This window comes from Nipponia nippon, unplaced genomic scaffold (assembly GCF_047370975.1).
Source record: "Nipponia nippon isolate SJK-2023a ecotype South Korea unplaced genomic scaffold, ASM4737097v1 scaffold_6, whole genome shotgun sequence".
NCBI lineage: Eukaryota > Metazoa > Chordata > Aves > Pelecaniformes > Threskiornithidae > Nipponia > Nipponia nippon.
In genome coordinates, this window is record NW_028262380.1 from 2114854 (window position 1) to 2132869 (window position 18016).

An 18016-nucleotide genomic window follows, 5' to 3' on the forward strand; every position below is an offset into this window, starting at 1 on the left:
AGGTGCTGGTGGGGAAGAAGGGGTGTCGGTGGGGAAGAAGGGGTGTTGGGGGGAAGAAGGGGTGTCCGTGGAGGTGCTGGTGGGGAAGAAGGGGTGTCCGTGGGGGTGTCGGTGGGGAAGAAGGGGTGTTGGGGGGAAGAAGGGGTGTCCGTGGGGGTGTCGGTGGGGAAGAAGGGGTGTCGCTGGGGAAGAAGGGGTGCCCGTGGGGGTGCCGCCGCAGGCCAGCGGGGTTGGGGGCAGCCCCCCCGCCGCCGCTTTGCATAGGACCTGGGCTCATCCCACCCCACCGCGCCCTCCATATAAACCGGCGGGGCCGGCTGCCGGCACAGCGGCCCGGCCATGCTGCGCAGCCCTCCGCGCCCCCGGCCCGCCCCGCCGCCCCCCAAGACCCCCTTCCACATCGAATCGCTCCTCGCCCGGGAGCCTCCGGGCCGCGGCCCCGCCGTCCCCGTCCCCGTCCCCTCCGCCCCGCCGGCTCCGCGCTGGCCCGCGGCGGGAGCGGGGCTGGGGCCGCTGCCGGGCGCCTGGGGCTGGGGCTGGGGCTGCGGCGTGGCCGGGCGGGGCGGTGCAGGTGAGCGGGGGTGTGCGGGGGGTGTGCGGGGGGTGTGCGGGGGGTGTGCGGAGGGTGTGCGGGGGGTGTGCGGGGGGTGTGCGGAGGGTGTGCGGGGGGTGCCCGGCCGCCACGGAGCGGGGGGAGCGTGGGAGCCTGCCCGCGGGTGGGCGGGGAGGGCCGGGACCTGGAGGGGGCACTGGAAAATAAGGGGCTTTGGGACACCAAAAATTGCCCCTTTTTTTCCTCTTTTTTTTTTTTCCCCCTACGGCTGTAGTTTCATTTCTTGCAGCCTCTCGACCAGCCCCAAGGTGAAGAGTTGGGCTGGGGCTGTGGGAAATGAGGGAGGGAGAGGGAAGAATTTCCTAATGGTTATTTTTATAATGTTATATTATTATTGTATTATGATATTATATGTTATATTACATTATTATAATATAATATATAACATATTATATTATAACATACTCTGTATCTAGTATATAACATAATATATATTTTATATATAACATATTTATATAATATACAATATATAGTATAACATATTATATATATAATTATATAACGTGTATATGTATCATATCGTGTATATGTACATGTACATAACGTGTATATATATCATATTATATATATAATATAATGTAAGATATTCTATATATAGTATATAACATATATATAGTATAACATATTCTATATATAATTATAGAATATAACTTATTCTACATATATCATATTATATATAAAATATAATGTAACATATTCTTATAGTAATAGTATGTAAAATAATATATATATATATAATATTATAATATAATAATTCTAAATATGAGGAGCACCGGAGCAGGCTGCCCAGGGCAGGGGCTGAGTCCCCATCCCTGGAGGGCTTTAAAAGCCGGGGAGATGTGGTGCTTAGGGACATGGTTTAGTGGTGGCCTTGGCAGTGCTGGGTTAACGGTCGGACTCGATGATCTTAAGGGTCTTTTCCAACCTAAACCATTCTATGATTCTGTGATTTTCCCCCTCTGTAGCGCTCGATCATTAATATCAGCCATTTGCCCCAGCAGTTAACGCCCGGGTGCAGCGACACGCTGGTGCCAGGACTCGCAGCCTTCAGCAGAGGGTTGCAGGTCGGGGGCAGCCCCCCACGTCCACGGGTGCCCCCCACCTGCATTTCGGGGGCTGCTTTGCCCACGCTGGCTCTTATTTCTCCTTTCGTGCACTATAAAGGCCCTTCAGTGCCTGTATTTTCATCACGCCTATGAAACCCTGCTGTAATTTCCCGAAGCCCCATCCCCGAAGGTAATTTCCCCCCGTGCCAGCTCTGCTGTTGTGCGGGGCCCCCTCTCCTCCCAAACCTGCCCTCCTCCATCTGGAATTTTGCTCTCCCTGCAATTTTCCCCTGGCAGAAGTGAAGATGCTGAGTGTTTCGCAGCACCCGGCCCCAAAAACTGTTGGTATTTTTAGTGCAAAAGCACCTAGGGAAAAAGGGTTTTGTTGCTGATCCGTGGGTAAAATTTACGCGGCGGCGATGAAGGATCCTGGCTAATCCATCAGGCTCTCTGCATTTTCACTGAGGGGTACTGCAACGTTTTATAAGCAAAACGACTCGTTTGTTTGAATGAAGTACCTCCATTCAGAATATTTTTCTTGAAATTAAGTCTCTCTTTAGCATTCAGAGCCTGATCTCGTCGTCGCCCAGGCAAAACCTGCAGCCGAGCAGGTATTTTATATTTTATCAGGAACTCTTGATTTGATCCTGATAGCTACAATATTCAGATACCAAAAGTGTTTGCTACTCTTGATTTTTTTTTTAACTACTTTGCATAACTATTTAATCTATTATTTCTTTTTCGAGACAGCATTTGCATAGTTGTGTGTTAATCTGTGTATTATATCAAAAATACAGGTATGAAAATATAGTTAAACAGTTTGCAAAGCGATTTCCACAAAGTAATTCATGTTTGAAATTACGCTTGCTATTATCCTAGTATTAAAATAGAAAAAAAAAAAAAGTGACGGGTGAAATTATTTTAACAAAGAAAATAGTTTTAAGTGCAATTACGGCTGTTAAGCTGTCAGGCCTCCATCCCACAAATCCTTAACCGCGCGCAGAACTTGCACCCAATTAATGAAACGAAGTAGGTCAAGGTGCCTGCTTGTGCCTGGAGAACACGACAGCGTCAGGCATTAAAGGAGAGATAAGCAGCGGTTTTTTCTTAAAGTTAAGCGTGCGCCTGGGTGTTGGCAGGGCAGAAGCTGTGCTACCGTCAGACGTACCTTACTGCTGGCCTTATCTGGCTCCTAATGCCTCCACGATTGTACGTGGAGGTGTTCCCGTGGCACGCAGCGGGCTCGCCTGTGCAGCCAGGTCCCACTGCCTGGGCTCTTTCGGGGGCTGCGAACGGGAGCGGAGTCCCCAATCCAGCGGCACCGAGCAGGGGGGGCCCGGTTGTCCCCCCCAGCGCTTGACGGTCAGATGTGCAAAAAGTCTACGCTAACGTTCCTGTGCACGTCGTTAGCTCCAGAACCAGCGTCCTGAATGCAGAGGTGTTTTGCCTCGGTGGCGGCAGCCCCCTTTCCCCGGCCCTTGAGGGTGGTCTCTGCACCCCGCAGTCCTCCCGGCAGCGAGGGCTGGCTGGCGCGAAGGTCCTTCAGGAGGACGGAGCAGTCGCGCCCTCCTTTTGTACATCCAGATGTGTGAGAATCCCAGTCTGTGCTGGCAGGATGAGGGCTTTAGAAACTCTTGGGCTGGTGCCGGCTGGTCCTGTGACGGTGCTGGTGTTGTATTGTATGGTAATTAGTTAATTAGGGTTATCATCAGGCCACAACTAGGAGACCGAGACCAGATCCATTGTCAGTCCTGCTAACGCCTCTGCACACCAGGAACTTTGTGGATGGTTCAGCCTCCTGAGACCAAAGGTCTGAGGTCCAAGATGAGGACCTGCAGGAAGGCTGGTGACTCTTGGCTTCATCAGCATCTCCTCCCGGACACTGGCTGACCGTGGCTGCCAGGGGAAGGGTAAAGGCAGGGGCCAGCATGGGGTGAACTCCTCCAACCTTGGGACATTTGTGATCAGGGGCTTCCTGAGATGGAGCTGGGATTTTTGCATCCAGCAGCTCTCGATGGACTTCATGATTCCGTTACAAAGATCCTGCACAGAGGGAAGTCAAGCCCTGCTCGCGTCATCGAGTGCTGACTTCTTTGGGTCTGGTGGCACGTCCAGGATGGTCCTAGGTTGTACCTGTGGGTAGACTGATAGAATAGGTTGGAAATGACCTCAAAAGATCACCTGGTCCAACCTTTTGTGGGAAAGGGAGCCTAGATGAGATGATCTAGGTAGGGACAGGGTAGGGACATCCCTGCTTTTCTTTTTGCTACTTTCTCCCAGCTCCCTTCAGCACACAGAGCAGCTGCATTTGGATTTCAGCTACAGCTGAAGCAAGCTGGGCTTGGCACTTCAACGGGAACGGCCTCAGACCTGCAGACCCCTTCAGCGGCTGCTTCTTTCTTGCAGGTCTGGAGTTGTCTCACTGCGTAGGGGCCAACTCGCTGGGTCCCACTGTGCCTTGGAGGCCCGGGGGGCCCTGCAAGATGAAGAGGGTCCGCACCGTCTTCAAACCAGAGCAGCTGGAGCGGCTGGAGCAAGAGTTCCTCAAGCAGCAGTACATGGTGGGCACCGAGCGAGTAGACCTGGCTGCAACTCTGCATCTCACAGAGACTCAGGTAAGAAATGGGGGAGCTGGGGATGGTGGCAGAGGTCCTGGCTCTGGGTTCCGTCTGCGGTGATTTCCTTGCCGGGAAGCGCAGCGGGAGGAGGACACGATGCAAAGTGACCTGTGGGACTCCCTGCTGCAAAGATGACATTGAAGCCACGTGCCTGGAGGGAGGCGAGATAGGTTTAGATGGTTTATGAATAAGAACATCCTTTTCTTAATCCATGAAGTGGAACAAAAAGCATTTAGGAGCACAAACCTGCTTGCTTTAGACTTCAAGCGGGGTTGGACTAAGGTATCCACATCGTTATGATCCTCTGAAGACAGTTCATGCTTTAAGTGTCCTTTTATGACACTGGATCTAAATTTTTTTCTGCTCTTCCCAGTGTGTTTCTGCCCCTCGCGCTGCAAGCTGCTTATTTCTTGTGGAAAGGAGGAGCCATCCGATCTTCTGTGGTGGGATCCCAATTCAGCTGGGGAAAGGGAGAGGAAAGCACGGGCGGTTCTGGGGGGTCAGGGAGGGTGTGCAGAGCACAGGGGGAAGAGGCAGGGTGTAGGCGGGTGTCTCATCGTGCTCTCTGGCAGCTGTGCCCTCCATAGCGTCACCTCCTCCCGCTCGCACGCGCTGTGCCCCAAGCAGAGAAGGGGCACGTCCCCCAGTTTAAGGAGCTCTGCTTTTTGGGGACATCTGCCTCGGAAGCATGTGGCAACAGCCCCCATTGGAAAGGGGCTCCTGGAGACCTGGGATTAAGCTGTTGGGCCATTTTCCTGCTAGGTGAAAGTCTGGTTCCAGAACCGGAGGATCAAATGGAGGAAGCAGAGCATGGAGCAGAAGGCGGCAAAGCTGTCACAGTTTGGGGTGCTACAGCCTGCCACCGCGGACTCGACGGACGCCAAGGACCACGAGGAGGACACCGTGGACGTTGAGCTTTGAACGGCTGATGAGATTCAGCTGCCACTGTTGTTTTTTGAGCCGTGTCTGCTTGATGAAGATACTGGGGATGCAGGCACGTCTGTGCTGCTTTGGTCCAAGCGAGACATTACGCTCTCGATCTGAGAGCTGGAGCCACAGGACTAAATCGCAGCCAGCTGGGAGGAACTCCCCAAATATTGTTTGGCTGCTGTTTGGCAGCCACGTGCCGTAATTCCTGGGGCGCCATCACCAGGCCGGCTGTCCTTGGTGGTGCCATAGCTGTGGCAAGGCGTGTCATCTCCTGTTTGCTCTCAAAGCGCCAGGACACAGGAACAGTTTCCAGCAGAGAGGCTGGGGTGACAATCAGACGGCATCTCTGACGGCTGGGAGCGTAAGGGCGTTTGAACGTTGGGGTCACTTGCGTATGGCTGTGGGCTCCTAGGAGGGAGACCTGTGCTGGGAGGAAAATCAATCCTGATTGTTTTTCCTGCTTCGCTTGACTCCCATGTTTGATGCTTAGATCACAACAACAAAAAAAAAAAGACAATTGGAAAGCCCTTTGCTCCCACCCGCAGACTGTATCCTTACTCTTGCAATAAGGTGAACAGGGTCTGATCCCGCCCCTGGAACAGAAGTGCCTCCTCTTGTCCGGTGCCTTGGTGGTTTTGTGCCTTTGTTTTGGCTTCCCAAAGCCGGAGGGCAGAACGCGGTGGGTCTCTCTGCCTTCTGGCATTGCCTTACTTCGCCAAGGTGTGCCTATGCTGCTGCAGCAGGGAAGGCGGCGCTCGGGCTGGCCGAGGTGCGGGGATCGGGGCTGTTTTATAAAAAGGCAGCTTTCCAACACCTCTGGTGCTTCAGACGACCCCCTGCCCCTCGTCCAGATGTGCCGATTCTGGCACAGACGGCAGTCGCTCTGTTCTCTCCTCATTACACATCCAGGTGCCGTGGGGAACGGCACCTGGAGCGTTCGGCGAGCACATCTGTAACCACCCGATGCAGTTAGCGGTTGTATTTCTGGGAGGGCTCTGAGGGGTCAGGACTGAGTACTCGACCCTCCCCGTCCGTGTGTTAGCAGCAAAGTGCTCTTAGGCCAGGCTGCCAGCGCCCAGGCTGTCACCTCGCCTTCCCAGGTCTGCCCAGGGTACCAGGCACCACGTCCCAGCAGCTCAGGATAACTTGGTCTCTTTCTGACCCAGAACACTGTAAATCACTTTACTCTTATATTGTTATTTATAGAAATAACTTCCCCCCCCCCCCCCAAATAAGTGTCACTTATTTATTTGCTTTGCTTCTTAATAAAAATCTAGTGTATTTTAAAAAGAGATGGGACTGGCTGGGGGGAGGCAGGGTTTGGGCAGCTCCTTGGTTTCTGAGCAGGCAGCGATGCCTCAGTGGCTTCTTGCCCCAAAGCTGCCCGGGGTGGGTTACTGGTCCTTTTTCCCATGTTTCTGAGGAAATGGAGTTAAAAACCCAAAGAGAAAAGAAACACACCTTTTCCTCCTCCTATAAGAACCCCGTTGTCAAAAAGTAATAGCCGCTTTCTAACAGCAGAAGTCACAAAAGGGTGATTTCTTCTTGAAAGGGTGATTTCTTCTCGCACGTTTTCATTCCTGACATGCCAATACAAATATGAAAGCCATTTTCCCCCCCCCCCCCACTTGTGTGTTTGCTGGTAAACCTGTGCACTCGAGCTTGAACATTTGGAATGGAGCAAGAACAGCTTTTAAACAGATCAGCTGAAAACCTGTAAGTGTCAGAAAGTCAGCAGGAAAACACATTTCCAACTATTCTCTTTCTAATTTTCAATTGAAGTTATTAAAAAAAAAAAAATCCAATGTATTTTCATGTTCCCTGAAGTTTGAGCTTGAGGGTTTTTTTTCCTCAATAAGCTGTTTTGGACAAAATAAATGCTAAAAAAAGAAGGTTTTTTTGAAAATTGATTGATGACCCCATATCATGGGGGAAAGTAGATAACATGAGTTATTATCTCTGGGCCAGTTCCTGCAGACACAGAACTACTGAAACACGGGAGCGGGTTGCCCAGAGAGGCGGTGGATGCCCCATCCCTGGAAACATTCAAGGCCAGGCTGGACGGGGCTCTGAGCAACCTGGTCTGGTTGGAGATGTCCCTGCCCATGGCAGGGGGTGGGACTGGATAGCCTGGAAAGGTCCCTTCCAGCCCAAAGCATTCTGTGATTCTATACATTTATAGTATGAAACATAAGGTCTGGTAAACACAGGGTGCTCAGGTTTGGGCTGGCTGCTCGTGGGGAACAAGAACCTCCATCAAACTCAAGTCCAGGAGAAGGTTCTCCTTATGTTCTGCAAATACAGAAGCAGAAGCAATCCCAGTCCAGCTTTGCAAATACTTCCAAATTAATGTTGTGGGCACCAGGGTTTGTTGAGAGCCGTGAAGGACGCTTTGAAGTCTTGCTGGCCGCGCCACGACTCAAGCTGATGCTCTACGCGTGAAACACCTCGCCGTTTAGCACCAAAACCTTAGAAAAACAGGACACATAATGCTGTTATTACAATAATGGCGAGTCTTCCTGCTATTAGTATGAAGATGTAATTGAAATAGGAGTTGTAAGGTAGCATTGGTCCACTTGTGTCTAGGTCTTGTAGACCCCTAGGATGGGTGTTGCATGGTGGAGCAGTGCCCCTGCTGCGGGGCTCACCGGGGCCAGACCCCAAAATACAGATGGGGAAGGTGTCCCAGGCAGTTTGTCTGTCCCTCGTCACTGTCCGGGTGGCCAGGGAGGGCTCCTTGCTCTGCGGCCGTGCTCCCGCCTGGGCTGCTGGCCTGGGCATGGTGGCAACAAGGCTCCAGCCAGCCAGGCAGCGTTGCCACCCGCTGTCGTGTCCCTGCCATGAGGCGACAGTGACATCTAGTGACTCCAAAACACCCCAAAACACCCCGAATACGAAATCGGCCCGTATTCCCAAACCCGCCGCAGCCGCCTGGCTGATGAAGAGCGGGACTGAGCCTAAACGGGCGCTAGCAGCGCCGGTGTGAATTAGTAAATACAACTGAACACGCGTTTTCGTAGATTTGAGGCGTTTGCAGGCAGGCTAGCAGGAGGTAGCGAGGGCGCAGGGGCCACGTTAGCGTGTTTTGAAGGTTTTTTTGGGGAAAGCTGAGCCAGTTTTGGGTGCGCAGGGGCAGCTGGCCATGTCTCCCCACCCTGTGAGGGGGTACCTTGCGTTGCGGCCTGACAGAGATACGAAGGCTATTCCCCCTCCGATTAAAAAAATAATAATAATTAATAGGGGAGAGGCAGCAAAACTCCCGCCTGGTTTTCGCGTGGCTGTGGAAGCGCCGTTTCGGGGCTTTTTGGCGGTGTTTTTGGAAGGTGGCGGTGGGCTGCGGGGAGGGCTAAGATGGCGGCCGGCCCCCGCCCGCCCCTGGGGCTGAGGGGGGTGATGGCGGGCGCGGACCCCCGAGGGGAGCCGGCAGCCATCTTCGAGCGGGGCGGCGGGTGAGGCGGGCGGCCGCGGAGGAGGAGGAGGAGGAGGAGGAAGAGGAAGAGGCGCTGCCCGCCCCCGGCGGGTCAGAGCGGGGAAGTCGCCGCCCGAAGATGGCCGCCGCGGCGGGGGACGTGTGCGGCGCCGTGCCGGGGAGCCGCGCCGGGACCGGGGCTGCGGCGGAGGCGCGGTTCATCAGCAGCGCCAAGGTGAGCCCGGCCGTCTCAGCCGGTCCCCCCGCCGCGGGGGTCCCTCCCTTCCCTTCCCGCTGCGGCAGAGTCAATTTTTAGGGGGAAAAGGGGGTAAAAAGCCGGCAGGCTCCCCTCAGGCTGGGCGGGCGGGGGGTACCCTCAGCCCCCGGGTGGCTTTGGGTTGCGTCCCCTGACCCACGCCTCTCCCTCGGCAGGGAAAAGGCTTGTTCGCCACCAAGAACATCCGCAAAGGTGAAACTGTCTTCGTGGAGAGGCCGGTGGTGTCGTCCCAGTTCCTCTGGAACGCCCTGTACAACTACCGAGGTGAGCGGGCGGCGGTGGCGGCACGTCCCCGTCACCTGCCCCGGCGCGGTGACCGCGGGGTCCCGGAGGAGCTGCCCGGTTTTCAAGGAAAAGGTTTGGCTCCGTCTGAGCGCCGCTCGGAAGGCGGCCCTGCTGCCATTTCTACCTCTGCGCTAAACGAACCGTGGACAAGTTGAAAACGGTGGGGTTGTTTGAGGGATGGTGACTTCCATCAGCCCCGCGGGACAGCACCACGTGCCACCATCGGGCACCATGTAGGAACCCCAATTTTTTTAGTGGTGTGGGTCCTATCCCAATCTCGCCATGGTGGGGTACAGCCTGCAAAGGTGCCGGTGCTCCCCGGAGGCGTCAGAACAAAAAACGAGGGTTGTAAGAGCAGGATTTTAAACTTTTTTTGTCCTACCTAGACCCTGCTGTCGGCTGAGCTCCGTTGCAGGTCACCGACACAGGGATGCTTGCCATCGTATGGCCCTTAAACACTTCCCAGCCTTACAGGGCAGCAGATGAGGGCTGGGGGGCGCTTAAATTGCACCAGAAATGGTTTTTCTTATGGAGGGAGCGGTAAGAGACTGGTGCCTCCAGCTTGGAGATGGTGTTGGTACCAGTCACGCTGTCTTGCTGTGGGCTCTGGCCCCTTTCCTTATAGAAGGCTGTGGTCTCACTGTGGTATCCATCCCGTCCTGTCTCCCCATAGCCTGCGATCACTGCCTGCGGGCTTTGGAGACGGCGGAGGAGAATGCCCAGCGGCTGCTGGGGAAGAGCTCGCTGGTGCTGCCTCACCCGGAGCAGTGCAGCATCCGGAAAGACCTGCACCAGCAGTGTCCCCGGTGCCAGGTATGGGGCTGCCGGGAGGGACCGTGGTCTTGTTTTGGTCGCTGACTCCTTTACAGCATCTAGCTGGGCACTTGTGCTGTCCCGAGATGGGTGTCTGCCTTTTCCCTTCTGCATCGCGATGGCTAAAGAGCTGGGGCTCAGATGGTCAGGGAGGGGGCAAAGCTGGGCCTAGGACCCCCATTTTCTGCTGCCGTAGCCAATGCCGGGCGCTGTGCCCCTCGCTCTAGGTGACGTACTGCAGCGCTGAATGCAGGCAGGCCGCTTTGGAGCAGTACCACCAGGTCCTCTGCCTTGGCCCGTCCCGTGACGACCCCACGCACCCCCTCAACAAGCTGCAGGAGGCATGGAGGTAGGGGACCGACCTGCCTGTTGCTCCATGGGCAGAGGAGGCAGCTCTCCTGGGCTGGGTGATGCTGCCTGGGACCAGGGCTGAGGACCGTCCTTGCTTTGCATCCCTGCATGGCGTGGCTGGAGGGTGGTGGTGGCCGTGGGGCACTGCCCAGCTCTACCTGCTGTTGGCAGCACAAGGGTTTGGACACAGAGCTGAGCCGTTCTTATTTGTCTCCCAGTAAAAAGCTACAAGGCAATGAGCTGCGTATCCCTCGCTCCTGCAATTTTATAGTGCTCCTGCAGATCTCCAGCCTCTGGGAGATCCTCCTCGTAGCAGCCCTGCGGGTACATGAATTGCTGTCCCTGCTTGCAGATGACAAAATGGGCACAGGGAAAAAGCGACATCCCTGACCCAAAGCTCATCACAAACTACAGCACTTGCTGCAGTCCTGGGCTTTGTATGGGACCCAGGCTCGAGTTTAGCAGGACTTTAGGGGTTTATTTGTGTGCTCAGAGCATGCAGGTGCGTACAGGCTTCTCGCCCCAAGCAGTGCTGGATTCCCATGCAGTGACGCTGCTCTGGCCACTTTGGTGTGATGGATGAGTGCGGGCCTGACCACACGGATGGCAGCTGCCTCTGCCTCCCTCCAGCTTTTTATTTCCATACCAGCACTGATCTGCTCATCTCTTTCCTTCATTCTTATCCCCCAGAAACATGCATTATCCACCGGAGACTTCCAGCATCATGTTGATGGCCCGGATGGTCGCCACCGTCAAACAGGTACGTCTGCAGTTTGGAGCCATAGCCGCCGGTGTGTGGTTTCCTCATCCCGTTGTGGCTGTTATTCCCAAGGACTGATCTCTTCTCGGGTGACTGGCGGGGTCCTGCTTGAACAGATTTCAATGTCTAGTGGTCCCTGGTCATGGAGACAGCAGGCAGGAAAGGAGGTTCCTATGTCCTGAGCCAAGCAGGTCTTTTTTTCTGTACCAAAATAGTCAGAACTGATGCTTTCCTTTGGCTCTGTTTCTTTGGCCTGGCTTCCTCAGTGTTTATTCTGACAATAAATTACCATGCAACTGCTTCTGGTGGTTCCTGATAGCAGGCTGGACACCTCTGAGCTCAGTGGGGCTTGTCTTCTCCTCCCTCTCTCCTGGCTGGGAGAAAAGCGGTGTTGGTGCCATGCCTTTGCTTGATTCCTTTGTCAGGCTAAAGACAAGGAGTGGTGGATCAAGACCTTCTCCCAGTTCTGCAGTAAGACAGCAAATGAAGAAGAGGAGATTGTGCACAAGCTGCTGGGAGACAAATTTAAGGTAAGAGCCTGGCAGCGCTTGGATGTGCTGAGTCCCTGAGCCTGCCCTCTCCCTGCCTGTGTCTGCGAGCCCACAGGTGCAGAGGCCCTGTTACATCTGGGATGGGAGATACTGGAAATCCCAGGCTCAAAGTGGGGGCACAAAGCCCCCCGTTAGGGGCTGACTGACTGACAGAGAGGAAACGGGTTGCTTAGAGGGCTTTGGGCTTGTGTGGGACACTGCTGCTCGTTCCTGTGGTGGAGATGCTTCTGCTGTGGGGTGGGACAGGGTGGTATTTAGCTGCTGAGTAGGTGGCTTTTGCTGCTCGAACGAGTGGCTTTCGCTGCTCTGAGGGCAGCAGCCTCCAGCCTTGCAGGGAAGCCTTGCTGGCTGCTCACGGCTTGGATAAGTGCACTCTGCGCTGGGTTAAAAACTGGCTGGACGGCCGAGCCCAGAGAGTGGTGGTGAATGGAGTCAAATCCAGTTGGCGGCCGGTCACCAGTGGTGTTCCCCAGGGCTCAGTGTTGGGGCCGGTCCTGTTCAATATCTTCATTGATGATCTGGATGAGGGGATTGAGGGCACCCTCAGGAAGTTTGCAGGTGACACCAAGTTGGGTGGAAGTGTCGATCTGCTGGAGGCTCTGCAGAGGGACCTGGCCAGGCTGGATCAATGGGCCCAGGCCAGCTGTATGAGGGTCAACAAGGCTCAGGGCCGGGTCCTGCACTTGGGTCACAACAACCCCAGGCACCGCTGCAGGCATGGGGAGGGGTGGCTGGAGAGCTGTCTGGTGGGAAAGGACCTGGGGGTGTTGGTCACAGCCACCTGAACGTGAGCCAGCAGTGTGCCCAGGTGGCCAAGAGGGCCAGTGGCATCCTGGCTTGTATCAGGAACAGTGTGGCCAGCAGGAGCAGGGAGGTGATGGTGCCCCTGTGCTGGGCACTGGTGAGGCCGCCCCTCGAGTGCTGTGCTCAGCGCTGGGTCCCTCACCCCAAGGCGGCCATGGAGGGGCTGGAGCGTGGCCAGAGCAGGGCAGCGAGGCTGGGGCAGGGGCTGGAGCCCAAGGCTGGGGAGGAGCGGCTGGGGGAGCTGGGGGGGCTCAGCCTGGAGAAGAGGAGGCTGAGGGGAGCCCTCGTCGCTCTCTGCAACTGCCTGAAAGGAGGCTGGAGCCGGGGGGGGTCGGTCTCTTCTCCCCAGGAACAAGCGATGGGACGAGAGGGAACGGCCTCAAGCTGCGCCAGGGAAGGTTTGGGTTGGATATTGGGAAAAACTTCTTCCCCAAAGGGCTGTCAGGCCCTGGCCCAGGCTGCCCAGGGCAGGGGCTGAATCTCCATCCCTGGAGGTATTTAAAAGACGGGGAGATGTGGTGCTCGAGGACACAGTTTAGTGGTGGACTTGGTAGTGATAGGTTAATGGTTGGACTCAATGATCTTAAGGGTCTTTTCCAACCTTATCGATTCTATGGTTCTATGAAGGACGAGGAGCCTGACTCCTGAGCCTTCTAGCCCGTGCTGGGCTCGGCCGTCAGGCTGGGTCTGACTCCCAGCAGCATCTGCCCACCCTGACAGTGTTGCCATGTCCTGCCAGGGCCAGCTGGAGCTGCTGCGGTTGCTCTTCACCGAAGCCCTTTACGATGAACATCTCAGCAGGGTGAGTTGAGCTGCCTCCCGACTAGCCCAGGAGCATGGCGGGACCCTCTGCTTGGTGCATGTCTGCCCCGAAGGCCAGGGCTTCCCCTGGGGCTCTACCCCTTGCTTGCTTCCCCCAAAGCTCCCTGTGGGATCTGAGGCACTTGCAGAGTGGGGTGCTTCCGCAGGCTGGCCTGGGCTCAGCTGCTTTCTCATCTCCCTTCTGCAGTGGTTCACTCCAGAAGGCTTTCGATCCCTCTTTGCCCTCGTTGGGACCAATGGCCAAGGCATAGGAACAAGGTAATGGGGCTTTCTGGGTGCTCCTTGCAGGGCAGCGGAGATGTGGCATGGAGGGGACGTACAGTCCATAAATCCACGCTGGCCTGGGTAATGGCTGGGTTCAGACCTAAGAGAGAGGGATGGCGAAGCAAACTTAAAAGCAGTCCTTCATCTGGGCTGTGTCCAACCCTTTCGCATCCCTCTGCCAGACCTTGGCCACTCAGAGCCACTGAGTTTAACCCTTAGATCCCCCCTGCGAGGTCCCACCGTGTGCCAACAGCGCTGTGGGACTGTAACGGTGTCCCTCCGCTTCCCAACAGCTCTCTGAGCCAGTGGGTGCATGCTTGCGATGCGCTGGATCTCCCCATGCTGCAGCGAGAGGAGCTGGACGCCTTCATCGACCAGCTCTACAAGGACATTGAGAAAGGTGAGGCTCTGAAGTGACCGTGGACAGCGTCAAGTGGTGCCATTTGCAGGAACCTGGTGGAGTTTCTGCTACTGGAGACTCTTCCCAGGATTCGGGGACTAGGAGGGATTCTGGGACTAGGAGGGATTCCTGCTGGGGACTGGGAGATCCCACCGCCTGGTCCAGGCGAGCCACGCTTGCTACGTGGATAGGGCAAGTCCAAGTTTGTGGGCAGCGCGACCTGCGGCAGGGTGGGGTGGCTGGAGGGCTGATCTGGAGGGATCCTGTGCAGAAAAGTTTCATCTACACAAGAGCCGGAACGGCCCATGCAAAGCTCTAACCCCCTCTCTGTGCCGCAGAGTCAGGAGAGTTCCTCAACTGCGAGGGATCAGGTCTCTACATGCTCCAGAGCTGCTGTAAGTAACACCAAAGACTGGGAGGAAAACTGGTAGTGAGGAGGGAGACGTCCTGGGCTAGACGGGCTCATCTCTTCCTAAAAGCTTCTGGAGAAAGGGGTTTGTGCTTCCCGTCCGTGGGGTGGGATGGGATGGGTGCTGCCCTGGGGTCTGGCTGCTCTCTCAGGGTCTCCAGGCTTCCTGCCTTGCTACGAAATGGTCAGTCCTGGCTCGAATGGATGCGAACGCGATGTAGTCTCTGGGAGCCACGTATGCAGTTAGCAAAGGGACATCTCCAACCTTCTCTGAGCAAAACGGAGCTGAACAAACCGTTGAGGGAGGGAGCCTTTCTTGGCTGCCCCGTGGGGACGTAGGAGAGGATGCCCCGGCACCCGGAGCTCTCTTCTTTCACTCCTAAGTGTTAACGGCAGAGTGGGGATGAGCAGAGCCTGGGGACTGGCTGCTGGGAGAGCTGTGAAGCAGGGAAAAAGTGCTGCCCTGTGTGTCCTTCCCCAGCCCGTGGAGGCAGAGGTGGTGCTGTGCATCCTGGCGTTGATCCAGAACAGCTCTCTGGGTGGGTTTTGTGGGTGTATGGGAGAGCCCTGACCCTGCACCCCGCTCCGCTGGACCCCGTAGTCCCCAGTGTGAGCGGAGAGTGTCACGCTGGTGTCCCCCAGGTAGATGGGGTGGCTGCAGCATTGTGCTGCATTATCCTTAGCCAGGCCATGGCCCTCCCAGTGCCCGGGCCACACAGAAGGGCAGGCACGAGCCCCGCGGACTGTGTGGGGTCTCCGACCCTGCCTCTGCCTTCCCCTTCCTCTGGAGACACCCTCACGGCTGCGTCCCGTCTTCCCCCTAGGTAACCACAGCTGCATCCCCAATGCCGAGACATCCTTCCCAGAAAACAACTTCCTCCTGCATCTGACGGCTCTGGAGGACATCGAAGCTGGAGAGGTGAGACAGCGGGGCCGGGGTGAGCCTGGGCTGGCATCGCACCTTGGCAGAGGCTCCCTGTGTCCCCTACGTCCCCCGCAGACCCCAGCCTCATACCTCCTGTCTCTGGCGTTGTCCTGGCTGAGGAATTCACCCCTCATCCCCACGCAGGGGCTGCCAGACCCCGTGTTTCTGCCTGCCTCTGAGAGGGACTGGTATAAATCGTGCTGCTTTGGGTTCGTGGGAAGCGGCTCTCAGCCTGGCTTGTTTCTCTTTGCTCACAGGAAATCTGCATCAGTTACTTAGACTGCTGTCAGAGGGAGCGGAGCAGACACAGCCGCAACAAGATACTCAGGTAGGGGCTGCTGGGAGGGAGCCGGGGGGGACGGGGCACCCCTTTGCACCCCCAGCCAGTCCGTCAGGGCTGCATCCCCACCTCGGGGCCCCGCGCGTGCCCTGGTGGGGCTGTGCACGGGCTGGTGTGTAGGCCGGCATGCTCACGGCAGGGTGTGCGTGCAGCACGTGGTGCTTTTGTGCTTTGAGCTCCTTGCAGCCCCTTCTTAGGTGTTGTAGCCTCGGGGACCGAGGATTTGGGCTCCCCCTCTCTCTGCGGGCTTGCACCGCTCGGCAGCTCGCTCCCGCACACCCTTGCTGTCCCCAGCCGCCTTCCTTTTCCTTCTCCGCCCTTCAGGGGTAGGGGTTCCTGCTGATGGCTGCCGTCCCCGTGTCCCGTCACCCCTGCAGGGCTGAGAAATCCCCCTCTCCACCCAGGCTGCCTCCACCCCACCTGAGCCCAGCACCATCGAGCCCGCAAACTCCTCCGGGTTTAACGTATTTACCCCCTTCCTGGCTGCTCCGTCCCCGACCCCCTGCCTCGCAGCGGCGTCGGGGTTCTCTCCACGCCATCACTCCTTCTCCTTCTTCCTTCCCTTCTTCCAGGGAGAACTACTTGTTTACCTGCTCGTGTCCCAAGTGCCTAGTGCAAGCTGACGATGCCGACGTGACGTCGGACGAAGAAGAGGAGGGTGAAGGGGAGACGGATGATGCTGAGCTGGAGGATGAGATGACCGACGTTTGATCCTGGCCCCGGGCGAGAGGAGCGGGAAGGGACGGGGGGATCCTCCGAGAGGCAGCAGCTTTAATACTAGAAACAGGGTTGTGTTTTGGGGTCGGGTGGGAGGCCACGTGCCGGTGAGGGGCGCGGAGGTCTGGCAGAGCGGGGCAGCGGGGGAGCCGGAGGCAGGCCCTGCTCCCGCCTGTCCTCGTTGTGCGCTGTGCGTGTGTGTGCGTGCGTCGGGCCGTCCCCGTCCCCCCTGCGAGGACAGGCTGTGAGCCGCTGGCCCCCTGTCGCGCCCCGGTCCCCGGAGGGGCTGGCTGGTGCTTGCGGGGGAGGCTGGAGGAGAGCAGGGTCCGGCCAGCCCCGGGGACATCGCGATGGTCACCTTGTGGCCACCCGCGAGGCTGCTCCACCGTGTCTGTGCCGGCCGTGGGTGCGGAGGAGCACGTCCTTTCCTACCCCGCAGGGACGAGGGGAACATGTGTGCGTGTGTCCGTGTGTCTGTGCACCAGGGGTACTATTTAATGTCTGTATTAGCACTATCTACACACCGAGGAGCTGGGGTCCTTATATATACTCCATTCCACGCCTGGGCTTGGCGAGCAGCAAGGGGCAAAACGGTTTTGCAGGTGGGCCAGAGGCACCTTACGGGTGGCTCGGATGCGCGAGTCTGGCGGGGAGCGCGGGGCCGACCCTGCCAGGCGCCTCCCTCCCGCCTCAGCCCCGTCCTTTACAATCCTAGAATACCAGGTTGGAAGGGGCCTCAAGGATCATCCAGTCCATCCCTTTTTCCCTTTACACGATGCAAAACCCCATGCAGCAATGGCCGGGGCTGTTCGGGGAGCGGGGAACGGCCAGGCTGCGGCTAGCCCGGAGCCGCCATCGGCTACGGTGTTGCGTAAGCAAAGTCACTGTCCAAAACCCAGAAAACGTTTTGGGTTTTGCAGAGAGCAAGCTGTCCCTCTGGGCGCTCTGTCTGCGCGCTGCTTCTGGAGCAGGATGTGCCCTGAGCGGGAGCCGCCGTGCCCGGGATGCCTGGAGACATCGCCGGCACCGGGGCGTTGTCATCCATCCCATGCTGCCAGCCGCACCGCTGCGTGCGGCGTCCCTCTCTGCCGACCACGCGGCCGGAGGGAGAAAACGGCTCCGAACAAGGGACGGGCAGCAGGTTGGGGATGCGCCCCGGGGTATTTTCCTCCCCTCTCGGATTTTGGGGAGCTGTTTTCCTGCCGCCGCTTCCTTCGAGCCCGCGGCAGCTGGATTGCGGGACCGAGGGCGACGCTGTAGATGGGCACCTCTGGCACTGCCATCACCGCCAGCCCTGCACCTCGCTGCTCGTCCCCAGCCATCCCGGGGCCGTGTCCCCTTCAGTGTTCGTAATAAACCGCGACTGGTGAGAAGCGGGACCGTGTTGTTTGTACCGGGAAACCGGAGGGTGGGGAGTGCGGAGATGAGTGCTGCGATCCAGGGGCTGGTCCCAGTGGGGACGCGGAGGTCTGGGGGTGAGGGAGTAGCCACCCGCCGAGGTCTGGGCTCTGCTCTGCCACCCGCCCGCCCTCGGGGACGGGTGCCGGAGGCAGCGCTGTCCTGTGGGGCTGTTTTTGTGCACGACCCCGCCGTGCCGCATCGGGGTCTGACGGGAGCCCTGCCCCGGCTGCAGGAGGCACCTTGGGAAGTCTCCTAGGAAAGACATCATTAGGGGATGAGAT

General features: G+C 57.2%; 2 protein-coding genes across 2 annotated transcripts; both read left to right on the forward strand.

Moving 5' to 3' along the window:
- Window positions 1–339: 339 nt before the first annotated feature.
- LOC104019174 (homeobox protein not2) lies at window positions 340–5198 on the forward strand. The gene is made up of 3 exons (XM_087738095.1): window positions 340–571; window positions 4066–4274; window positions 5040–5198. Exons 1-3 carry the CDS (start codon window positions 340–342, stop codon window positions 5196–5198), a joined length of 600 nt encoding a protein of 199 aa, XP_087594221.1.
- A 3522-nt stretch (window positions 5199–8720) lies between these two features.
- On the forward strand, window positions 8721–17703 carry SMYD5 (SMYD family member 5). The gene is made up of 13 exons (XM_087735976.1): window positions 8721–8851; window positions 9049–9157; window positions 9852–9991; window positions 10219–10340; window positions 11033–11102; window positions 11528–11632; window positions 13197–13259; window positions 13467–13537; window positions 13837–13943; window positions 14282–14338; window positions 15177–15271; window positions 15535–15605; window positions 16190–17703. Exons 1-13 carry the CDS (start codon window positions 8756–8758, stop codon window positions 16326–16328), a joined length of 1245 nt encoding a protein of 414 aa, XP_087592102.1. The 5' UTR covers window positions 8721–8755; the 3' UTR covers window positions 16329–17703.
- Window positions 17704–18016: the final 313 nt, after the last annotated feature.

Excerpts from the sequence above, each read along its gene's own strand:
- SMYD5 (XM_087735976.1), top strand. The coding sequence starts at position 8,756 with ATGGCCGCCGCGGCGGGGGACGTGTGCGGCGCCGTGCCGGGGAGCCGC. Across the intron at positions 8,852-9,048 it reads GGTTCATCAGCAGCGCCAAG|GGAAAAGGCTTGTTCGCCAC; the intron begins GTGAGCCCGGCC and ends CTCCCTCGGCAG. Across the intron at positions 11,103-11,527 it reads TGGTCGCCACCGTCAAACAG|GCTAAAGACAAGGAGTGGTG; the intron begins GTACGTCTGCAG and ends TTCCTTTGTCAG.
- LOC104019174 (XM_087738095.1), top strand. The coding sequence starts at position 340 with ATGCTGCGCAGCCCTCCGCGCCCCCGGCCCGCCCCGCCGCCCCCCAAG. Across the intron at positions 572-4,065 it reads GGCCGGGCGGGGCGGTGCAG|GTCTGGAGTTGTCTCACTGC; the intron begins GTGAGCGGGGGT and ends TCTTTCTTGCAG. Across the intron at positions 4,275-5,039 it reads TGCATCTCACAGAGACTCAG|GTGAAAGTCTGGTTCCAGAA; the intron begins GTAAGAAATGGG and ends TTTTCCTGCTAG.